The sequence below is a fragment of the Gymnogyps californianus genome, chromosome 1, assembly GCF_018139145.2.
Source record: "Gymnogyps californianus isolate 813 chromosome 1, ASM1813914v2, whole genome shotgun sequence".
Lineage (NCBI taxonomy): Eukaryota > Metazoa > Chordata > Aves > Accipitriformes > Cathartidae > Gymnogyps > Gymnogyps californianus.
Window position 1 is genome coordinate 132,813,167 of NC_059471.1, and position 18,996 is coordinate 132,832,162.

At 44.8% G+C, this 18,996-nt stretch overlaps 1 protein-coding gene across 1 annotated transcript in view; it reads left to right on the plus strand.

Annotated features, from left to right (window-relative positions):
* Positions 1–12,079: 12,079 nt before the first annotated feature.
* Positions 12,080–18,996, plus strand: part of FAM131B (family with sequence similarity 131 member B) — a 30,457-nt gene continuing 23,540 nt past the window's right edge. Inside the window, exon 1 of the mRNA XM_050913686.1 lies at positions 12,080–12,128. Coding sequence (XP_050769643.1) covers positions 12,101–12,128 — 28 coding nt within the window. The 5' untranslated portion in view covers positions 12,080–12,100. The remainder of the gene's footprint in view (positions 12,129–18,996) is intronic.

An 18,996-nucleotide genomic window follows, 5' to 3' on the forward strand; every position in this document is an offset into this window, starting at 1 on the left:
TGTTATCTACAAACTGCACAGTAAAACACAATTTGAGTACAGCTTTAAGAGGTGCAGCCCCTCAAGCCCTTGCTTTCCAAAAGCAAGAGGTGTGGAGATATATGAAGTTTTCTGCAGTTCCCCGGTTTAGTACCTGTGGCTACTAGTATGTTTGCTAGTTAATTTACTGCCAATATGAATAAGAGGCTGACTACAGACCAGACAAAAAAACTTTGTTTCATGGGGTTGTCAGGACAATTAGCAGGGCCTTGCAGTGGAGGCACTGTCCTTTCAGTGGCAGCTGGGAGTCTGTGATAAGTGACAACTTATGGAAGAGTGCTGGTCTTCAAGCAGATTTTCAGTGGGTTGAAAATATAAGGGTGTGACAGGCCTTACTGAAGATTTGTGCTAAGTTCATTCTGTATGTAGCAAAGTGATCAAGCACTGCATGAAAGCCACTGACTCTGGTAGTAGCAGTTACAGGCCACCATTGCCAGCACTTTGTAGCTATTCTAAGTGGTATTGAGAGATCAGGAGCCACAGCTATTGTTCAAAATGCAAGAGAGGTCCTCAAAAAGCGTTCCATCTTGTATTATCAAGTCACTGACAATTTGCACATTGGGTTTTCCAGAGGTGTGCTGGGATGACTGAGGCATAGCCTAACTTCTGGATCGGTTGACTACCACCACTTTACACCAATGCAAAGGGCTTTTCCTCTCTTAACTGTGAACCATCCCTGCCCATCAGTAGTAGATGCTTGGGCAAGGGCTTAAGATATAACATTAAAGAACTCAGCTGTGGATGTACATTTCTGGAGATGCATTTCTTTCAACCAAGGCATTCTTCAGTTGCCTTGATGAAGGTCAATAGGATGACCATGTCTGCTAGGTACTTGGCAAACCTCCTGACCCTTTGCTTCCATGGCTTGTGAAAAAAGTTACTTGGAACCTTTAACCTTCAGTCAGTCAAAACACTTCAGTTTTCATGTAAACAACTTTAGGTATGCATTTGGCCAGTTGAAATCTACATGAAGGTCATCTGTGTTCGGGCTTCATATGGAAATATACTTCTTCCCTGGGATTCTTGAGTCCCAAGTGATGTCTGTGACAGTGCTGGCTAAAAGTTGGGAGCAGCAGGTAGTGAAAGACGCCTGGAAACTAAGCCAACAGAATCTCATCAGGCGGCTAACGAAAATAGGGTGGGTCAGGTTATGAGGAAAGCCATATTAAACTATTTTCTGCAGAGTGACTGATGGTTTCAGAGACAGTGTTAGTCTTGCTGCTGCCAAAAGAAATAAATGGGATATTTACATAGCTATTTCTCCAGATCAGTGTTGCTTTTCCTGGGCTTCTCACCAACAGCTTTCTTCCCAACACCTTGGTACATAGTGTTCAACGTCAAGAAAAGAATTGCTGGGTCCTACCAGCAATAACCCTTTTGCTTCCTGTTTACTTGGCCTTTATGGCCATGGTCTCCAAAACTGTGTCCTCCCAAGGTGGTCATCGAGCCTCTGTCTTAAGAATATAAAACAAAAATGAGATTTGATAAAAAAGAAAGGATATATTTGTATTGAAAACATGTTTTTGAAGTAAAACAGAAAATATTGTGGATTCGTGCAAGGGTGTGGTAGATTTGAAACAGTGCAAGCCACGTATTATATCCAAACAATGTATAGGCAAGCAGTGCAAGATGACATAACCACAGCAACCTCAGATGTAACACCCTGAAAGGGAAGGAGCCTTCTTAGTCAGTTCCAGTTGTCCACTTGCTTTGGGACATACCAGACAGCCTGCATTCTCCAATGCAGTAAAATGTCTCCAATTTTTTCCTGATCCAAGAAAGAGGAAATCTGCATAGAGGTCCAAATTTGAATGTACACATGGGATACTGTCTGTATCCATTCCCTCCTAAGTTTCAAAAGGAGGCATTCCACAGGGGCTAGACTACACACTGCAAATGAGTCTTCTTGAGGAATGGGACAGAGAAGGGTAGAGGGTACGGTTCAGTACCAAGAGGAATGCTTTGAAGAATATGGATGAAGGTCTGGTCTGGTTGATGCTGTTCATTGCCTCTTACTCTTCAGACTTGATATCACTGTAGACAGATATTAGCCCTTGGGTGCCAAAAGCCTAAATTCAACTTAATGACCTTAGCTTGCAGTCAAGATTAGAGGTACACTAAATTGTAGACTCTTTTTGACTCTTCCATGTTCGATAGTCTCAGGCTCCTGGCTTGGTTTCAGGGCTGGAACGACTTCCTCATTAGACACAGAATTCATTTTGTCTTTCAGCCTACACTGATCAGAAGCCTACAGTATGCTGCATCCTATCTGCTTTGCTCTCTTACCAGAGTATACCAGAGTCCTGGAGTCTCCATCTGTGTTTGCTTTCGACTCGAAAATTGTTGTTCTCCAAATCCCTGTACCTCCAAGCAAGGAATGGAATTTCAACTTACATAGTTGGTGCCTGAAGAATTCCACTCTCCTAAACATAGCAATTATTTATGTGATTTGAGGAACCATGAGACCAGAACTCTTCTCATCTACAATTGTTTCAACTCTTTCTCCCAGCTGACAGTAAACTGAGGAAGAAGTAGTAAATATGAAAGTGTGATAAATGTTCTCTTACCTACTGCAGATTAAAACCAACTTTGGGGAGATACAAAGGAAGAGCAGCCTTCTGTGGGAGCAGAGAAAAGCTAAGATCCCCCAAAATGCAGAAGACATGCTCTTGCATTAACTGCACCTTATGTTTCAGGGCCTTACTATGTAAGAATGGGCCTACTACACATGAGAGTGTGAGAAATGGGAAACTTTTTGAAACATCGTGATGGCTGATTATAGTATTATACTGTGAAAAAAACCCATATATTGAATCAATGTATGTCTTGATTCCATTTAAAATTGCTTTTGTGTCAAAACCATGGACAGAACAGGGTTGGCTGAAGATTAAAGATGCTGGGGAAGGACACGCCACTGCCCTTCAGGTTGGACAGGGCTTTGAGCAACCTGATCTAGTGAAAGATGCCCCTGCTCATGGCAGGGGGTGTTAGACTGCGTGATCTTTAAAGATCCATTCCAGCCCAAACAATTCTATGAAAAAGTACTTGCAGGCATTAAAAACACTAGTGATTCACGGCAGGGGTACCCAACTGCAGTTGCCTGCCAGTCACAAACACAACCAGGTTTAAGAAAAAACAGCACAACTGTCTGCCAGCACAGAAGCACAGCAGTATTAAAGAAGGCCCTCCTTAGCACTGGCCAGCAAGCATTCTCACCCGATGGTTGCTTTGTTCCAAGGCAATAGCACTCCTTCATATGTGTGGGAAGTGACAGAGTTGTTGGACATAATGCTGGTCACTATTGTCTTTCCTGTACTTTCCTGTACATGGACTTCAGGGCCTTTGCCTCAGCGCAGTACCAATACATATGCCTCCATATACTGTGCAATGCAACAATAAACATTATTATTCCAGGAGTTTCTAGTGTCCCTCTCTTGAATTGCCTTGGTGCTACAAAACCTAGGAAGTCAGGGATCAGCTATGATCACAATGGGTTTGAGGACAGGATGCTCTTCTTTCCTGGCCTGCTTCTGGTAGGGAATGCCTCCTAGCCAGAAGCACCTGAGGGTGCCATCAGGATGTCAAGGGTTGCAAGACAATAAGAAGAAAAGGTGGCAAGGCAGCCTCTTCTGAGGTCCTGTTCCTCAAATTTCAGTAGGGAACACAGAAAGAAGCAAGGCCCAAATGTGCTTATTAAGGTGGTTGTCAGCAGGTGAAAACATTTGACCTCAGAAGTCTTGTAAACACAGATGGGAATGGAAAAGTCACCTCCAAATAAGCAGAGGCAAGCATTCTGGATCCCACCATATTCTTTATGGAGTGCAGCACAGCAGAGCAGGTAGATGTATTCACATCCTCCAGAAACAGCAACAGGCCTGACTTGATTCCAAAAATCGTTTGAGTCAGTTGATTTGCCAAAGCCTACTCACAGCAGCTGTGTGCTCTATGTTATATGGCAGAGGGTACTTTCTGGAGATTTTTTAAATATGAGGGCCATTGTCAGTGCATGAGTGAACAGTTAAGTCAATATTTTGCTTCTGGATACATTATACTATCATTATTCCAGACATAAGAATTCAGCAGTGAGGACAGAATCACTAGCTTTTTAAATAACAAGTACTTTCTTTGTTCAGACTTGATTTTAAGGTTTTGGGTATTTTCATATGTTTTTATTAAGATTTGTATAATTCCAAAATTCCATTGCAGAAAAAAACCCTTATTTTTTTAAAAGAATTAGTATCTACAGTTTCTGTGAGCTTCTAGTCCCCCGTCTCCAATATATCAAAGGGAGAGAGTGAGGAGATGACAACTGATATTTTGTAAGGCTAAAAATATTGTGCCTTTTTACATAACACTGGGAATTTAAAAAGCACTTTAACTGCTTGCAGATTATTTTTAAAAATGCAGTTTGAGCAACACCACTAGTATAGATTCAACTGACATTTAGGAGAAGTAGCTGCTGTATGTTTCACTGTTTGGAAACGAGACATTCAGTAGAGAATGAAGTAAACATTTTTAAAAAGGGAAAATAAGACTCAGACTGCATCAAGGATGTCTGCACCCTAATATACACGTCACATTTATGTCATTGGTGGTGTCTGTTTTCCTAGTGCATACCACATACCCTTTCTGACCCTCCGAAGCCACCTCCTCAGATCTCCCCTCTTGGCGCTACCTACCTGATAGTGAGCAACCTGCACACTCTCAGTGTGACTGCCAGAGATTCACCAAGTTCCCTTTCTCTTACATTCCTGGAATTTCCTTTCTTTTTTCCTCCTCATTTGTTAGCATCTGCTGAGCCCTTCCTGGCAGGGAGGGAGTGGGAAACAGTCCCTTATCTGTGAACTCACTCATCTTCCCATTTCATGTGCCACTGGAAAAGCCCCAGGCCATGGCAGAAGAAACTGGAATTTCAGAACACGGCCCAGCCTACCTCCAGTCTCATTCTGTGTGAGCAGGCATTTGGCTGGTTCAGACACAAGGTGAGGACATACGAGGATGCAGAACAGACTTATGAAAGATACTCACCAGAATGACGTTGCTGAGTGGGTGAAGTTTGTGACAGATGAAGCAGGCTGGACTTGCTAATTCTTTGATACTGAGCTGCAGTTCCAGAGAGCGACGGTTCTCCATGCTCAAATGAATGGTGATGCATGATCACATGGATCACATGCAGTAGGTCAGTGTGCTACAAAGGCATCAGTGAAATGCTAACAGAATAAACCGCACCACCACAGTTCCAGATGGTAAATTCCTTTTCTATGTCTTCCGTAAAGTCTAGAAATGGGAACTATGAAAGATGAGATCTTACCTAATATATGTAGAACAGAACATGACACTTCTGCATGACTCTGGATAAAAATCAAACATGGATGAAGATGCTGAGAGAATATTACAGTTGCTAAAAATCTGCAAAACAGCAATGTTGTTCTGAAAAACTGTCACGCTACAAATCCTTCAGAAAAACTAATGGAAGGCAAATATCAAGATAAGGTGAGAAAAGAATGGCGAACACTGAACATTTATGTAAGTGTGTACCAATATGCCAAACCTATGTGTTACAAAGAAAGGTGATTGTATTTTAATAGAATACCACCAAATAAGCGAGGTCACACAACAGGGATCTTGCAGCAAAGCAGGTATGGGAGTATTGTCTGTTGTTAGATTACAGCTAGCCCACTGCTTGCCTGCTCTTTATGTGTTGGGATGACATACCTCTTCACTGTAGTAATTCTTAAAATTTGTTTCAGAAATATATTTTTTAAAAAATTCAACCTGCATTGAAATGAGTATGTTTTTAAGGTATCTGGCTAACATCAAAGTATTTCATTCCTCTGAGTAAGGTTGTCCTTCATTTGGGACACTCCGTCAATGTTCAGTTTCCAATAGATGATGCCAGGATATCCAAAGCGTGTGTCTCTACTTCCGCAGCATAGGCCAATTTGAGAACTCACCATGCAGGGGAAGAGGAAAAATAATGTTTTGGTGTTCACCATTACCTCTCTTCAGCAATATGGGACAAAATACCGAAGAGGATTTTTTGATAAATACACGATTGAAGGGGTGGATTGATTAGTTCTGTCTCAGCACTGAACTAATATGCTCTCATAAAGTTTTTTATGACCTCTGGGTGCAGGCAGAAGAAGATCACATTTGCTTGGATGTCAGTGTAGGTAAGCATAAGCTTATATCACAACATGTAATGCAAACATATCCTACGTCTATACCTCCACCTATTGTCCCTTCTAATCTTCAGTTGATTCACACAGCCTCAAATATTTTCCCAGCTTGAAAGGACCCAGCCTTCCACTTACAAGTCACACCACTTTCAGGATCTGAACTACATTGGCACTGCTTTTTTCATTCTTTGAACCTCATAAAAAGCCTTTCTGTTTGTCTCCTGCACCGAAGGAGCTCTGAACAAGAAAGAACTGTATGAGTCATTTTGCTATCTCATTTCCTTTTCAGTCCACATGAAAATCCTATCAGTAGCTAATACAGCTTGATGTAGAATTAAATCTTGTGGCATCTACTCCATTACTTCTATGAAGCAATTACAGAGATCTCTGCCAGAAGCAGCATTTACTGGGGAATCCATACTGCCAGTGGCAGGAGGCCAGCAGAAAAGCATATTGGAGTAACAGTCCCTGGAGGATGATTCCTGCCTCTATAGATCAGATACAGATACTATTTTTGTAAACATCTCCTACTCATGAACTTCATAGGTCTCTGTATATTTTCCACAGCTGAAGACACATCTTGCAAGAAGCATGTAAGAAGTTTCTCCATGTCTTTCTGTGATGGTAGTGCGTCAGGCCACAGGATTTTAAATAAGGATTTTAAAAAGGATCAGAGAAGGAGGTGGTGGTGAACTTTTCATGGGAGGATAGACATGGTTGCCAATGAGACCTCTGGGAGCAGGAACTAATGTTAGGATGAATGATAGACAGAAGGAAGACATTTTAAATTATTTGAGGGTTGGCAATGTTTACGTGAAAGCGGAACATTAGGTAGCAAGATTTATATTGGTAATTTTTTTCATTTTAACTGGTTTAAATGGCAGCTAAGGGAGACTACAGGGGCACATTACCTACTGTGATATAATCTGCATCCCTGATAATTAATTGATGAAAAGAATAAATTTACTTGGCAGGTACGACAGTGACAATAGCTCTGTATTTTATAAGCAGTGTTTCTTAGGAAGAAGCTGTTCCAGTATTTATAAGACCTTTATATTTATACAGAGCTATAGGGAACATCTGGGAAAAAAGGTTTAATAGATTCATCAATGGCTTATAGAAAAGATAAACAATGCTGAACAGGCATCTCTTAAAAAGCAAACAAACAGTTAACAATTTACAGCATAAGTGTGTCTTCAGGGTTGTCTTCAGGGTTACTGATGGAGGTGCCTCAGTGTGGATTTGGAACAAGTTGTTAAAAATCAGAGCTGGTTCTGAAACTGCTTTGCTCTGTGCTGTTACCCGCCCCTCTGCCAGGCACGAGGTCACTATGGAAGCTTTGCTGGAAGTAGGTTTTCCTCCCCCACCCATCCCTGCTCAGACCTAGAGTGACCACTCTGCCTGTGTGCAGAGGGTGGGGAGAAGAGACGGCTGGAGGCATGGATCCTTGTCTGTTCCCAGCTCACCTTGGCATTCAACCCCAAAACCAGGTAGTAGTCACCTAGGAGCACACACTTAATGAGTTGATTATGGCATCTCAGTCAATTTCTCTGTTGCATTCATGGCAAAGGTGCAGGAGTGGGGGAAGAATAAGGTCAAGGGAGCTTTATGTTGCCCTTCCACCAGCAGCATCCTTGACCTAGTTTGGGCAGCCCTGAAGCTCTGCTCTGCGAACAGAAGTTCCTAACAGCAGTGACCTACAACCCATGACAGCTCGAACACAGCCACGCTCTTCCTTCTCTCTTGCCCAGCATGCCTCTCACAACACGGTCTGTGGAAGGTGAGGTCTACAGCTCTACAATAAACAGAGGGGCACATAATTTCACCCATCATACAAATAATTTAGGAGGTTGCAAGTGGCTGTTTCCTACTGCTCCTTCCTTCTGAGATACCTAGCTATGTAAAGAATCTATCCATGTTTCTCTCTCTAGATACTTAAATGTCTCCATCTCCTTATCCTATATGAAAACCTACACTTACAAAGATCTTTCAGACCAGCATTTAAATCAGCACTTACAAAACATATTTTGTACACAATTTCCTACATGAAATTATAGCCTTATTGTTCAAGAAAGTACCCGCAATGCTTAAATATTCAGAGCCTGTCAGAAAGTGTATTTCAAAGAAAACAAAACAATTTATGTTTTGTCATTTACCTCCTGTTCCTTGCAGCAGCAGTGGGAATACTGTTGCTCAGGAAGAGCAAGGACAGAAACTGGGGGGGACAGTTAGATTTGTGCTGTTTTAGTCCCTTGTTCAAAGATTCAGTCCTGTCACTTCCCTCCTACATGATAATTCTCATGAAATCATATTCTCATGAAATCATATATTTCTTCAGAATGCAAAATAGCTACTGTTTTCTTATGCTACTGTATGATAAATGTATTTTAACCAAATTTAGGAAGTAAAAGTTAGGTACTGGCTTATTAAAAACTAGAAACTGTTCACTGATTATGAGCTCCCTATTGCATGGAACCTACTGTACGGAAGAGCCAAACAACTGTGTCAAAACTGATAGCTGATAGTCTAACGAAGTCTTCCCAACTTCTAATGAGAATGAAATTTACTTTAAATATGGAGATTTATGTACATAAGGTCCATAATGAATAAATGTATGAGTAAGAACCAAAAGACGGTGTGAAGAGTCTATCCTTTGATTAAATCGACTATGTTAAAAATGGCAGACAAAGCATGGCTGTAGGTGCCAAGACAGGTAGTGCTTCCAGCAGCTAAGTGATATTGATTCCAAATAAAAAAAGGAGAGAGCTTGTAGCATCAGGACATGTGAGACAGCCATGAGACAGGCCAAAGGTTCTGTGGAGTGAATGAATGAACACTTGGGTATAATCCTCCTCCTTTCCAGTTCTCTTTCTCTGCTTTGCATGCCTGACACTTAACTTGCAGCAGCACGGGTGCTTGCCAGATCCCTATGTAAACTACCACCTCACTAAGGCAGCAGAAGACAAACCCATCAAGAACTGGAAAGCTGCTTTTCAGGCAGGGTAAGTGCTAGGACTTGCTCGCCTGCCTGTGGAATCACACCCTGAGGAAGAAGTCAGAGCAGACTGATGTAGATGATATTGTAGCTTAATGAAAGGAGAGCCAAATGTGCACTTGCTAGAACTGGGAATATGACTTTTTGAGCTCGAGACAAAGTGATAGACAAGCTAAAGCATCGCGCACAGGGACTAAAGTAAGAAGAGTCAATGTGACTTACCTGAAATCTTCACTGAAAAGGAAACCACAGCAGAGATCATTCACAGTGCAGAAAGGAGGTTCACAGAGGAACAGATTTAGATTGGGTGCGTGGGTGAAGGGGAGAAAGGGATTAAAATGAAACCAGAATCTTTCTGAACAGAAGAAAAGAAATTACCCACAGTTGTATCAGTAATACATCATCTCAGGCTAGGATGAGATGCAAATGCTGTTTGGTGGGGTTTGCGGTGAAACTCCTGAGGACAGCTGTCCTGATCAATCTGTCTACAGGAGACTGTGGATGACAACAGTTGGCTGGGCAGCCACTAACTTACAAAACATTTATCTGAGACAGGCCTTGTGTCTTAATATACTACTCTTCCCATTCCAATTTGCTTTTGTTTCCCCTTTCCTTGCATTTAGCCCTACAAGTCAATGTGGATCCGCTTTTCAGAGATGCCGAAACACCTCTGGTTAACGTAAAGTTCCACCAGATACTATGGTTTCCCAGCATTTCTACAACTTAGGTTTCAAGAGTGCAGATACATTGGGAAATAACCTTTAGTGAGTCATTCAAAAAGACTAGATGAAAACTGATAGGTTTGGAAATATATGGGGGAGGTAGAAGGAGGAGTGAAATAGGGAAGGAATTCTAGCTGTGGAAAAACCTCATCCTCAGCGGAGATCTAATGTGCTGTACCCAGTGATGAGCATTATAGCACCAGAGCAGACTCTCACTGGCCTCAGGCACCCAGACAGGAGGAGACTATGATCTCTTACACTTCAGCAGTGTCACATTCACCATACTTAGTAAATCTTCAATACCATGAAGAAGGGAAAAGATACAATAGCTGCATATATTCAGACATTGCTTTCTTTTTTTCTGCCCATGTTCTTCCTACATAAATTTTAGTTTGTGAACTGACTTTGTGTGAGTAGACTTCCTGCTTATTGTTTCAGAGGGTCAGGCAAAATATGTTCTATCTGAAGTGCTTTTTTTTTTTCCTTTCTTAGGCTGACTGTAAGTTGCAAATGGGAAAACAAATGAACTTACCTATTCCCCATTACTGCTGTTAATCAGGGCTGTTCAGCTGCCTTGAGTGACTTCTCAGTAATACAGACAAAAACTGAATTTTCCAGGCCCAAGGATGAGAACAAAATGGCTCATTTGGGATCAGCAAAATTCAATTTGCTGTTGCTAGAGACTGGTGGAAGGAAGCTGGTGAGATCAGTGAGGCTTTTGGGCTGAAGGATGCACAAAGGGACAGGGAGAAATCATGAGCATTTCAGAGAGTGAAGGTGGAAGGAGGAGACTGGTGAGAGTTCGTGGTGCTGGGGAAGCGGGCCAGGAGGATGCTGCCTGTTGCTGCTACTATCAGGTGAGGAAGAATGTGGGCTGTGAAGGGAACAGACCTAACAGCATCTTCTCCATCTGCAGAGATCCCTCCTCACTGCCATGTTAGCGGGGAGGACGCGGGAAAGGCCTCAACGATCTTCCACAACAGGGTTGAGCTTGCTTCTCTCACCGTTTTAGCAAGGCGATGGGGAGAGGGAGGGCAGCGCAGCACATCCGCGCCCCGCGCGTCCGGCGCCCTGCAGCAAGCCCCAGCTCCCCGGGGCTCCGGAAGGGGCAGCTCAGACAAGGGACCACCGTCCTCCCGCCCAAGCCCGTCGCCGGGGCCGCTCAGCGCGCCGCAGCCGCCCGCCCCTCGGCGGCTCTCGCAGTCCCCGCAGGGCTGCGGCGGGGCCGCTCCCCGGGGGCCGGGCCGCCCGCCCCGGCTCAGCCGGCAGCGAGAGCGAGGGAGCGCGCCAGGCCCGCCCCGGGGGAGGCGGCCGCTAGGGGGCTGCCTGTAATTGAGTCGGGTCGGCAAGTGTAGTTACCGGGAAACCGCGCCGGCCCCCGCGCGCCCCACCACCTCCATCCCCAGCGCCGCCGCGCCCCTCGCTTCTTCTTCCGGGGACGCTCTCCGCTCGCCTCCCCCCGTCCCCACCTGCTCGCCCCCCCCCGCCCCCGGCCTGCGGCACCGCCCGCCGCTCACCTGTGCCGGCCCCCGCCCCGTTCCGCTCCCTCGGCGAGCGGGCGGGAGGGCCCCGCGCCGCCTGCCCCGCCCCTCCCCCCCCCCCCCCCCCCCCCGCTGCCCGCACCTGTCCGCCCGCCGGGCGGGCCCTCGCCTCCGCCCCGCCGCCGGCCCCGTCCTGCGCTCCCCGGGGGCGGTCGGCGCGGCGCGGCGCGGCCCAGCCCGGCCCGGCCCGGCCCGGCCCGGCTCTGCCTCCCCGGGCCGCGGAGGCCGACAGCCAATCGGAGCGGCGCTGCCGGGCCGGAGCTGTTTACCCAATCTCAGCCCGCCTCCCCGTCGGGGAGCCGCCGAGGGGGGAGCGGGCGGAGGGGGGCACGGCGGAGGCAGGGACGCGGCCGCGGCGAGGGAGCCGCAAGGGGAGCGGAACAAAGCGCGAAGGCGCGGCGGGGGCAGATGACAGCCTGGCCCGCGGGCTCCCCTCCCGCCTGCGTCGCCCGGGCGGGGGCACCCCGCGCTCGTACCTGACCATGACCCCGCGTCGGTCCTGGCTGGGCCACCCCGGCGTTTCCCGCTGAAGGGACTGGCTCCTGTCCGACCTCCCCTGCTCCCTTCCTCCTCCGCCTCCTCGCTGCTGAGGCTGCCGCCTCTTCCCGGAGTCCTGCCGGAGTGATGGGCTGCATCGGATCCCGCACTGTGGGTAAGGCGTTGGCGGGGCCGGCGCTAGAGGATGCTCGGGCAGTCGCGGCCCCCGCCCGGGTAATGGCACGACGGCCCCCGGCACGGCGGGTGGCGGGTCGCCCCTCGCAGCCCCCCTCCCGGCTGCCCAGGGCCCGTCCAGCGCCATTAACTGCGCGCAACCGTTCCCCACCTCCCCCTGCCCCGGTCCCCCGCGGCACGGCGGGGCGGTTAGCGCGGCGGGCGCGGGGCGCCGCGGAGCCCCGGCCGCTGGCCTAGGTGCTGGCAGCGGGGACGGGGGGAGCGGGGCTGCGGGGCATGCCCGGGGCTGGGGGGACGTCTCCCCGTGTCACCCGTGGCGGAAGGTCGCAGAACATGTGGGTCAGTGCGGTGCCTCCGGAGAAGGGGGTGGGTGCGGGGCGTGCCTCCCGAAGCGAGATCAGGCGGCCGGTGGCTGCCTCCTTGGCTCGGTAGCAGTTTATTGTTATCCGAGAATACATAACATTGCATGATCTGCACGTCTTCTTCTCTCCCCCTTCCCCCTACGTAGACTTCAATGGAGAACAGCAGACAAAACTGAATCCCTTCCCTCTCGCAGAGCCATTGCGAGGGGACACAGTGGGAAGAATCTCATCTTTCCACTGGGCCACGCGCATTTTACAGCAGAGGATCCCAAGCCTTTAGGCTATGTAACCTAGCTCTCCCCTCCTACACACATGCTGATACCAAGAGATCACTTGATCCCTAAGCGCAGGTCTCTACAGGTAAAAACACCATCCTGTGGCACACTTTCCTCCCCGCAGGAAAATTTCTTTCTGTGCAAACCACACGTACAGACATCAGTTACATGGGGACATGTCATTCAAGCCACCAAAACAATCTCTGAGAGAAAAACACAGCTCATTTGGTAGTACATGTCTCTCTCTCAAGCCTTTCCACAAAACACATGGGCACTGTGATGTCTGTGGGAAAAGGAAACCTCTGAGGGCAAGGGAGTTGAACCACCTCCCCAGAATAAATCTGAGGGACCGTGTCAAAGCCTGGTGCTGTGACACTTCTTGGCTCAATGGGAAAGCTGTTTGTGAGCACTTCCAGGGAACCATCTACTCCTGCAGCAGCAAACTTTAAACTACAGACTCCAGTTTCTACTTCGGGATTTAATTCCCACATCTAGCCTATGTCTCTTACTGGTCTCAAATGTCCTCATGACCTAAAGAAATCTCTTATGTCTTCTGTAATGTCCACATGGCAAAGATCGCTGCAGTATTTCCCTTAAGATTCTTCAAGCTCACCTGGATCTGTGTCTCTATTGCATATCAAAACATGTATTGCCTCCCTCTCCTGCCTTTCCCATATCCTCCATACATACACGCTTCCAAGGGCATTATTATCCTGTTAGCTGGCAAATTATCTATACCCTATACCCTATCTATACCCTAGATATCTATATCTATACCTATTTATCAAAGTGTGTCTGAACTAGCAGCGTTAATTCTTGGTCCCTCTCCCCACAACACTGTTCAAAAAAAGAACAAACATGCATCTAATAACATCCCCTCTCTACTCCAAAATGTGATTAAGCTGTCATACTTAACCACACAGGTATTTGTTCCTATGCATGGCAGCATTTTTAGGATCTGTGACCTGGAATCTGTGTTACAAAAAAGCCTTGTATAACTGAGCTATTACAAGTACATTTATTTTTTTATACATATATATTTATAAATGTCATATGGATATGTGGGCATAGATGAAAATACAAAAGAGCATCTATGCATTAAAATGATGATGGGATAATGATAATTGAAAATTCACTCTGTTTGCAAATTGCACTCCTTAAATATAGACCTTAATGGTACAGATATTGGACTTTCCATACTATAGTGACTTTTGGTTTATGCAATATATGCTCATTCTAGATGGTGAGAGCACAATGGACATTAGGGACCTATTTATACAGTTAACTGAGGAATTTTCCTTGACCTCGTATTATGGAGGTGTGTGTTAAGGGGGATTGCACAACCATGATTCTAATCTCTATGGGAGTCAGATGTGAATGTAGTAGTAGTGCCTGATGCTTGCTACATGTGAAACTTTTACACTGTTTTGCTTCAGAAGGGGCTTCATGTGTTTCGAGTCCTAGACGTTGGACTGGGTGAAGGTGGGATCCTTGAGTTTTACTTGGACTCCTCCACCTAAGGAGGTTTGTTCAGAACAATTCATACTTAGCAGCCTAGATTTTTCACTCCAGCCTTCCTGCGCTTATTGGGAGGTCTTCAGACCTATTTTGGGAAATCAGTGCTTTTAAGTGCTAGGTCTGAGCTCTAGGATGTGGTTGGAAACTAACACCCTAGCATGAGTAGAGCTTTGTGTTCTTGCTGTATAGTGTATCTGGTTAGATTTTTGCAGAATTAGTTCAATATACAGGCTCTGTATTGCCTTTCCAAGACCAGGTAGAAGAAGCTTTTATTGGTTTTACCTTGGAATTTGCATGTAGCAGATTTTGAATTCAGAATTTGGGAGGTTTTAATTAGTGATAGAAAGCTTGTAATCAGTCACATTTAGTTTATTCACCACACAAGGTCCAGTGCAGGATTGTGCCCTGAGCTTGCTCCGGGCCTTTTTCCATTCCAGTTTTAAGCAAGCCACATGATTTCTCCATCTCCCACAGGGATGTTTTACTATGATCTAGTTAGACGTCATAGTTTGCACATGTTTAGTGATGTGCGACTTTACATTTTCTTTCCTAAATAGGAGTTTTCTGATTATTTCTCCCTGGGGAAAGGTAATTGAGAGGGTCATAACAGAGCAGCTCCATATGTGTAAAATTGAAATGGAGTCATATAACATCTTTCAGTCTTATAGAGGACACCAGAAATCACAATGGCAACGATCAGATTAGGATTTCCTAGGGTATGAAAAAAGCTGAAAAGTGATCTTAAAAGGCTAAACTGATACCCAATCACCTTCTCCACAGATGCACCCACTCACACTTCTATGTCATACATGTGCTTTGTGTTACATGGCATGATAGCAATTACACAGTGAGCATTGCAGCTGGCTTCTGCCTCTTGTAATAGCTACAAGTCAGGTCTGTATATTGGTGATAATTACCCCATCATAGTTCCCAGAGAGCTGCGTAGTGACTCTCATCATAGCTGGGACTCAATTTCAGTGAATGTAAAGGAGGTTTTCACTGAGGTTGCTGGACAGTTAAGGCTGCAAAATCCAGCTGGGAACTTGTAGATATTTGAGTGCCAACTGAATGCAAAGATCAGCTTGATTACTCTCAGTAACTGAATTAGCCAAATTTAAGATTTCAGGTCTGCATAGATGTCTGAATGCATTGCAAGTGTACCTTTGACCACAGCTTAGACATCTCCTAATATTGGTTGTTCTGACTAGTGTGACAAGATCTCTCTTAATTCCTTGAATGGATTTAAATGAATAGAAAGCTCAAGCCTATTAAGCTCAAGACTGCTCTCTGTTTTTTCCGGTGATGTCTCTGATTTCTCTCATGTCTTTGCACAGAAGCCTGCAGCAAACATGTTTTGTGAAGTGACATAAAATGGTGGAAAAATATTCCAAGCAATTAAAAACTAATAGTACTTTTGGAGAGTGGGGGAAGAGAAACTAGAGATGCTCACACTGCATATCAGGAAAAACTTTTTGACCGTGAGGAGTGTCAAGCATTGGAAGGTGTTTCCCAGAGAGGTTGTGCAGTGTCCATTCTTTGAGATTTTCAAGACCAGACTGGATAAACCCCTGAGTGACCTGGTCTAACCTCATAGCTGACTCTGCTTTGAGCAGGAGTTTGGACCTCAAGAGGTGCCTTCCAACCTGAATGATCTTGTGATCCTATGCTGAGGATCTAAAGCCTGGAGTTGTTGCCTTTCTGAGTCATTAGAGTCATTCTGAGTCATTTCTGAGTTAGACCCATTGCTTTAGTCCTCTTTTGCCAGAGGACCCCAGGTCTTCTACATGTCGTTAATACACTCTTATACCTTTCCCCCATCACCACTTTCCTTTAACTACTGAGACTACCGTGTGCCACAAACTCCCTTACCATAATAACCCCAGCTGTCAGCTGAAGTCCTCCCCATGTTTTTTTGGTCTGGCAATTTTGCAAGAAACAGCTCAAGTGATAGCTGGTTTAGGCTCATGCACAGAGTATCAGTCACTGGCCATGCAGAATGGAAAAGGCAGCGCTCTTCGTTTATCAATCTCTGGGTCAAATCTGACCTGCCAAAGCCAGCTAGCTGGCTTGCTGGACTCCCCTCTACAAGGAATGGTCAGTGTACTGTCAGAGGGAGGAGTACATACTTTCTATGTTGCTTTCTCACTGGATGTGCTATACTAAGTGTAAATGAATGGCTCAATAGCATCCACAGTAGGAGAAATGGAACCAAAGACCACCCACTTCTAATCTAGCCACTTTAGATTCAGCAGAGTGGGAGCAGGATAGGAGACTGACAGGAGAGGGGGTAAGCAGCTGGAGCAATCAGTGAACATCCCCTTCATTTTTCTCCTTACTCATCCCCCCGCAGATCTGAAGGTGTGTGGAGTGACATCTGGTATGGCAAGTGTGGTCTATGCACTTGGAGTGTGAGAAAGTGAGACATTCAGTCTGCGTACATACATCATATCAAGGGGCCCAGTGTCCCGTTCCTCCGTCCTTCACCTTCAGCATATAAGCGAGCCAGTGAAAAGAAATAGAGGGAGAAGCCTAGGAGAGGAAATGGTAATGCAGAAGGAAACTGAATCATGGCATTTGGGATATATTCATTTACTTGCATGCACACAGGTGGAAGGGGAAGGAGTACAGAGCTCTGTGTAGAAACCTCCACTTTCTAGGCAATGGGGGTAAAAGAGTGGGAATACATGAAGAAGGGCATCTGGGTATCTTGTTCCTCTCTTACCTGGGGGAGAGACAAGCAGAACAGAGGGACAAAAGGACACCTTTCCTTCCAGATCAGACTGCTTTGTGCTTGGTCTCACTTCATTACTCCTACTTCTTCCCAGTCTGGCCTTTCTTCTTTTGAGCAGTTCTCAATCTGATCACTTTAAAAACTCAACTAAAGAGCTCTGGGATAAGAACTTATTTCTGCCGGTAGGGATCTGAACAGAGAGTAGATCCTCCTGGACCTAGCAGCCAGTTGTCATGAAGTGTGTACAAACTGATCATCTCTGAGACCCCTCTCTCTCTTGTCAGGGTTACTGAAATAGGCTAGTGGTTTCGAAGTTGTTGTGGGGAGAGGGCTAACAAATAGCATGATTGCATAAGCCTAGCTTTATAAGGAAACCATACTAAAAAACATGTGCAAGATAAGTGTATCAGCAACAGTCATTAGTATAAGAAAACAGTCTTTGGCATGTTGCTGATTGACCTAAGACTTTTTTTTTTCTTTTTTTTTTTTCTTTTTTGGACAACACAACAGATGTGATCTTGATGAACAGAACTGAAGGACAACATACTGACTGTGAACTCTTATGGGCGGTAATATGAGAGAATTATGAAAGAAATTACAAAAGAGCTGATGGGAGAATGGAAGTAATGAATAGTATTTCATTGGCATGATAGAGCTGGGAGTCTGACTTCTATAGGCTGACGTGTATGGAAGCAGAAGAAGTGAACTAATCAGTAAATATTTTAGGCCTGTTTTCTTGGGGGAAAGTACGAGAAAAATAGTTTTCAGCTCATGTAATAAGGATATGCTCTCCAACAGCAAACAACTATGATTTTAGACTGATACTTACAACAGCCAATTCAAGATAACTTGCACTCAAGAATTTTTAAGCAGTTGGATAAAAAGTCAAAGCTTTGTTTTTCAGTAAGTCTTGAAATAGTGAGGAAGATCTGGAAGTGAAAAGCTGGGGTTTTATCACAACTTTAAAAGTTCTGTGAGATGACCTAGGTACTTAATTTTGTCAATCTGATAAAATTCCCAATAAAATATTAGAAGGACAATATGCCAGTCAGAATGGGTTTATGCAAAACAGATCCTGTCAAGCTAACTTCATTTCATGACTTTTATGAGAGCCCCTGCAGCCAAGTACTTCTGTGACAGAAGTACCTTTACCTACAGTCATGGTAATGGATCTAAAATACTAGATTGGTAAGAGATAAAAACACTAATCAGTTAGCAACCAACTTAGTATCACATGATTCTTTGACTAATATATGAATACAGTACATTTTAAGTGCATCAAAATTCAATAGATAGCAAAATAGAAACAAAGAAAGAATCATTGTTGAAAAGCTTGTGTTTCTTATGTGATCCCACATTTCTCAATACAGTTGTCAGTACCATGTGATTTTAACATATTGCTCAAAATCCTGAGGGAAATCTAAAATACTGATAAACTTGGTAGGATCTACAAAGACTGGAAGAACTGCTAAAAATGAAAATACAAATGAAAAGCATAAATCACTGATATGGAACAGTTTGATTCATTTGGAGTACTGAATCTTGACAGACAGTATGTGTTTCAATTTAACCAAATATGAGTTCATATATCTAATGACAGTGTGAACAGTATTTACAGGACTAGAGCTCTATGTTAGAAAGCAGTCACACTAAAAAAGCTTATGGATATCTGAACAGATAATCAGTAGATCAACAGCTACTATTGTGATGCTGCAGCTGAAGAAGCTAATGTGGTTCTTTGATCTATTAAGAGCTAAATATTGAACAGGAGGAGGGAAGGTTATATTTTCTCTGCATTTGGCACTTGTGAAAAAATTATTTTTCATCTACTTTGTATAATTCTATTATTATCACTTTGAGAAGTACTGCAAAACTGAAGAATGGCCAGAAAATAAACATGGAACCATGAATAAAAACTTACAGAAGTGACTCAATGACAGTCTCTAAGTGTTTGAGTGAAGA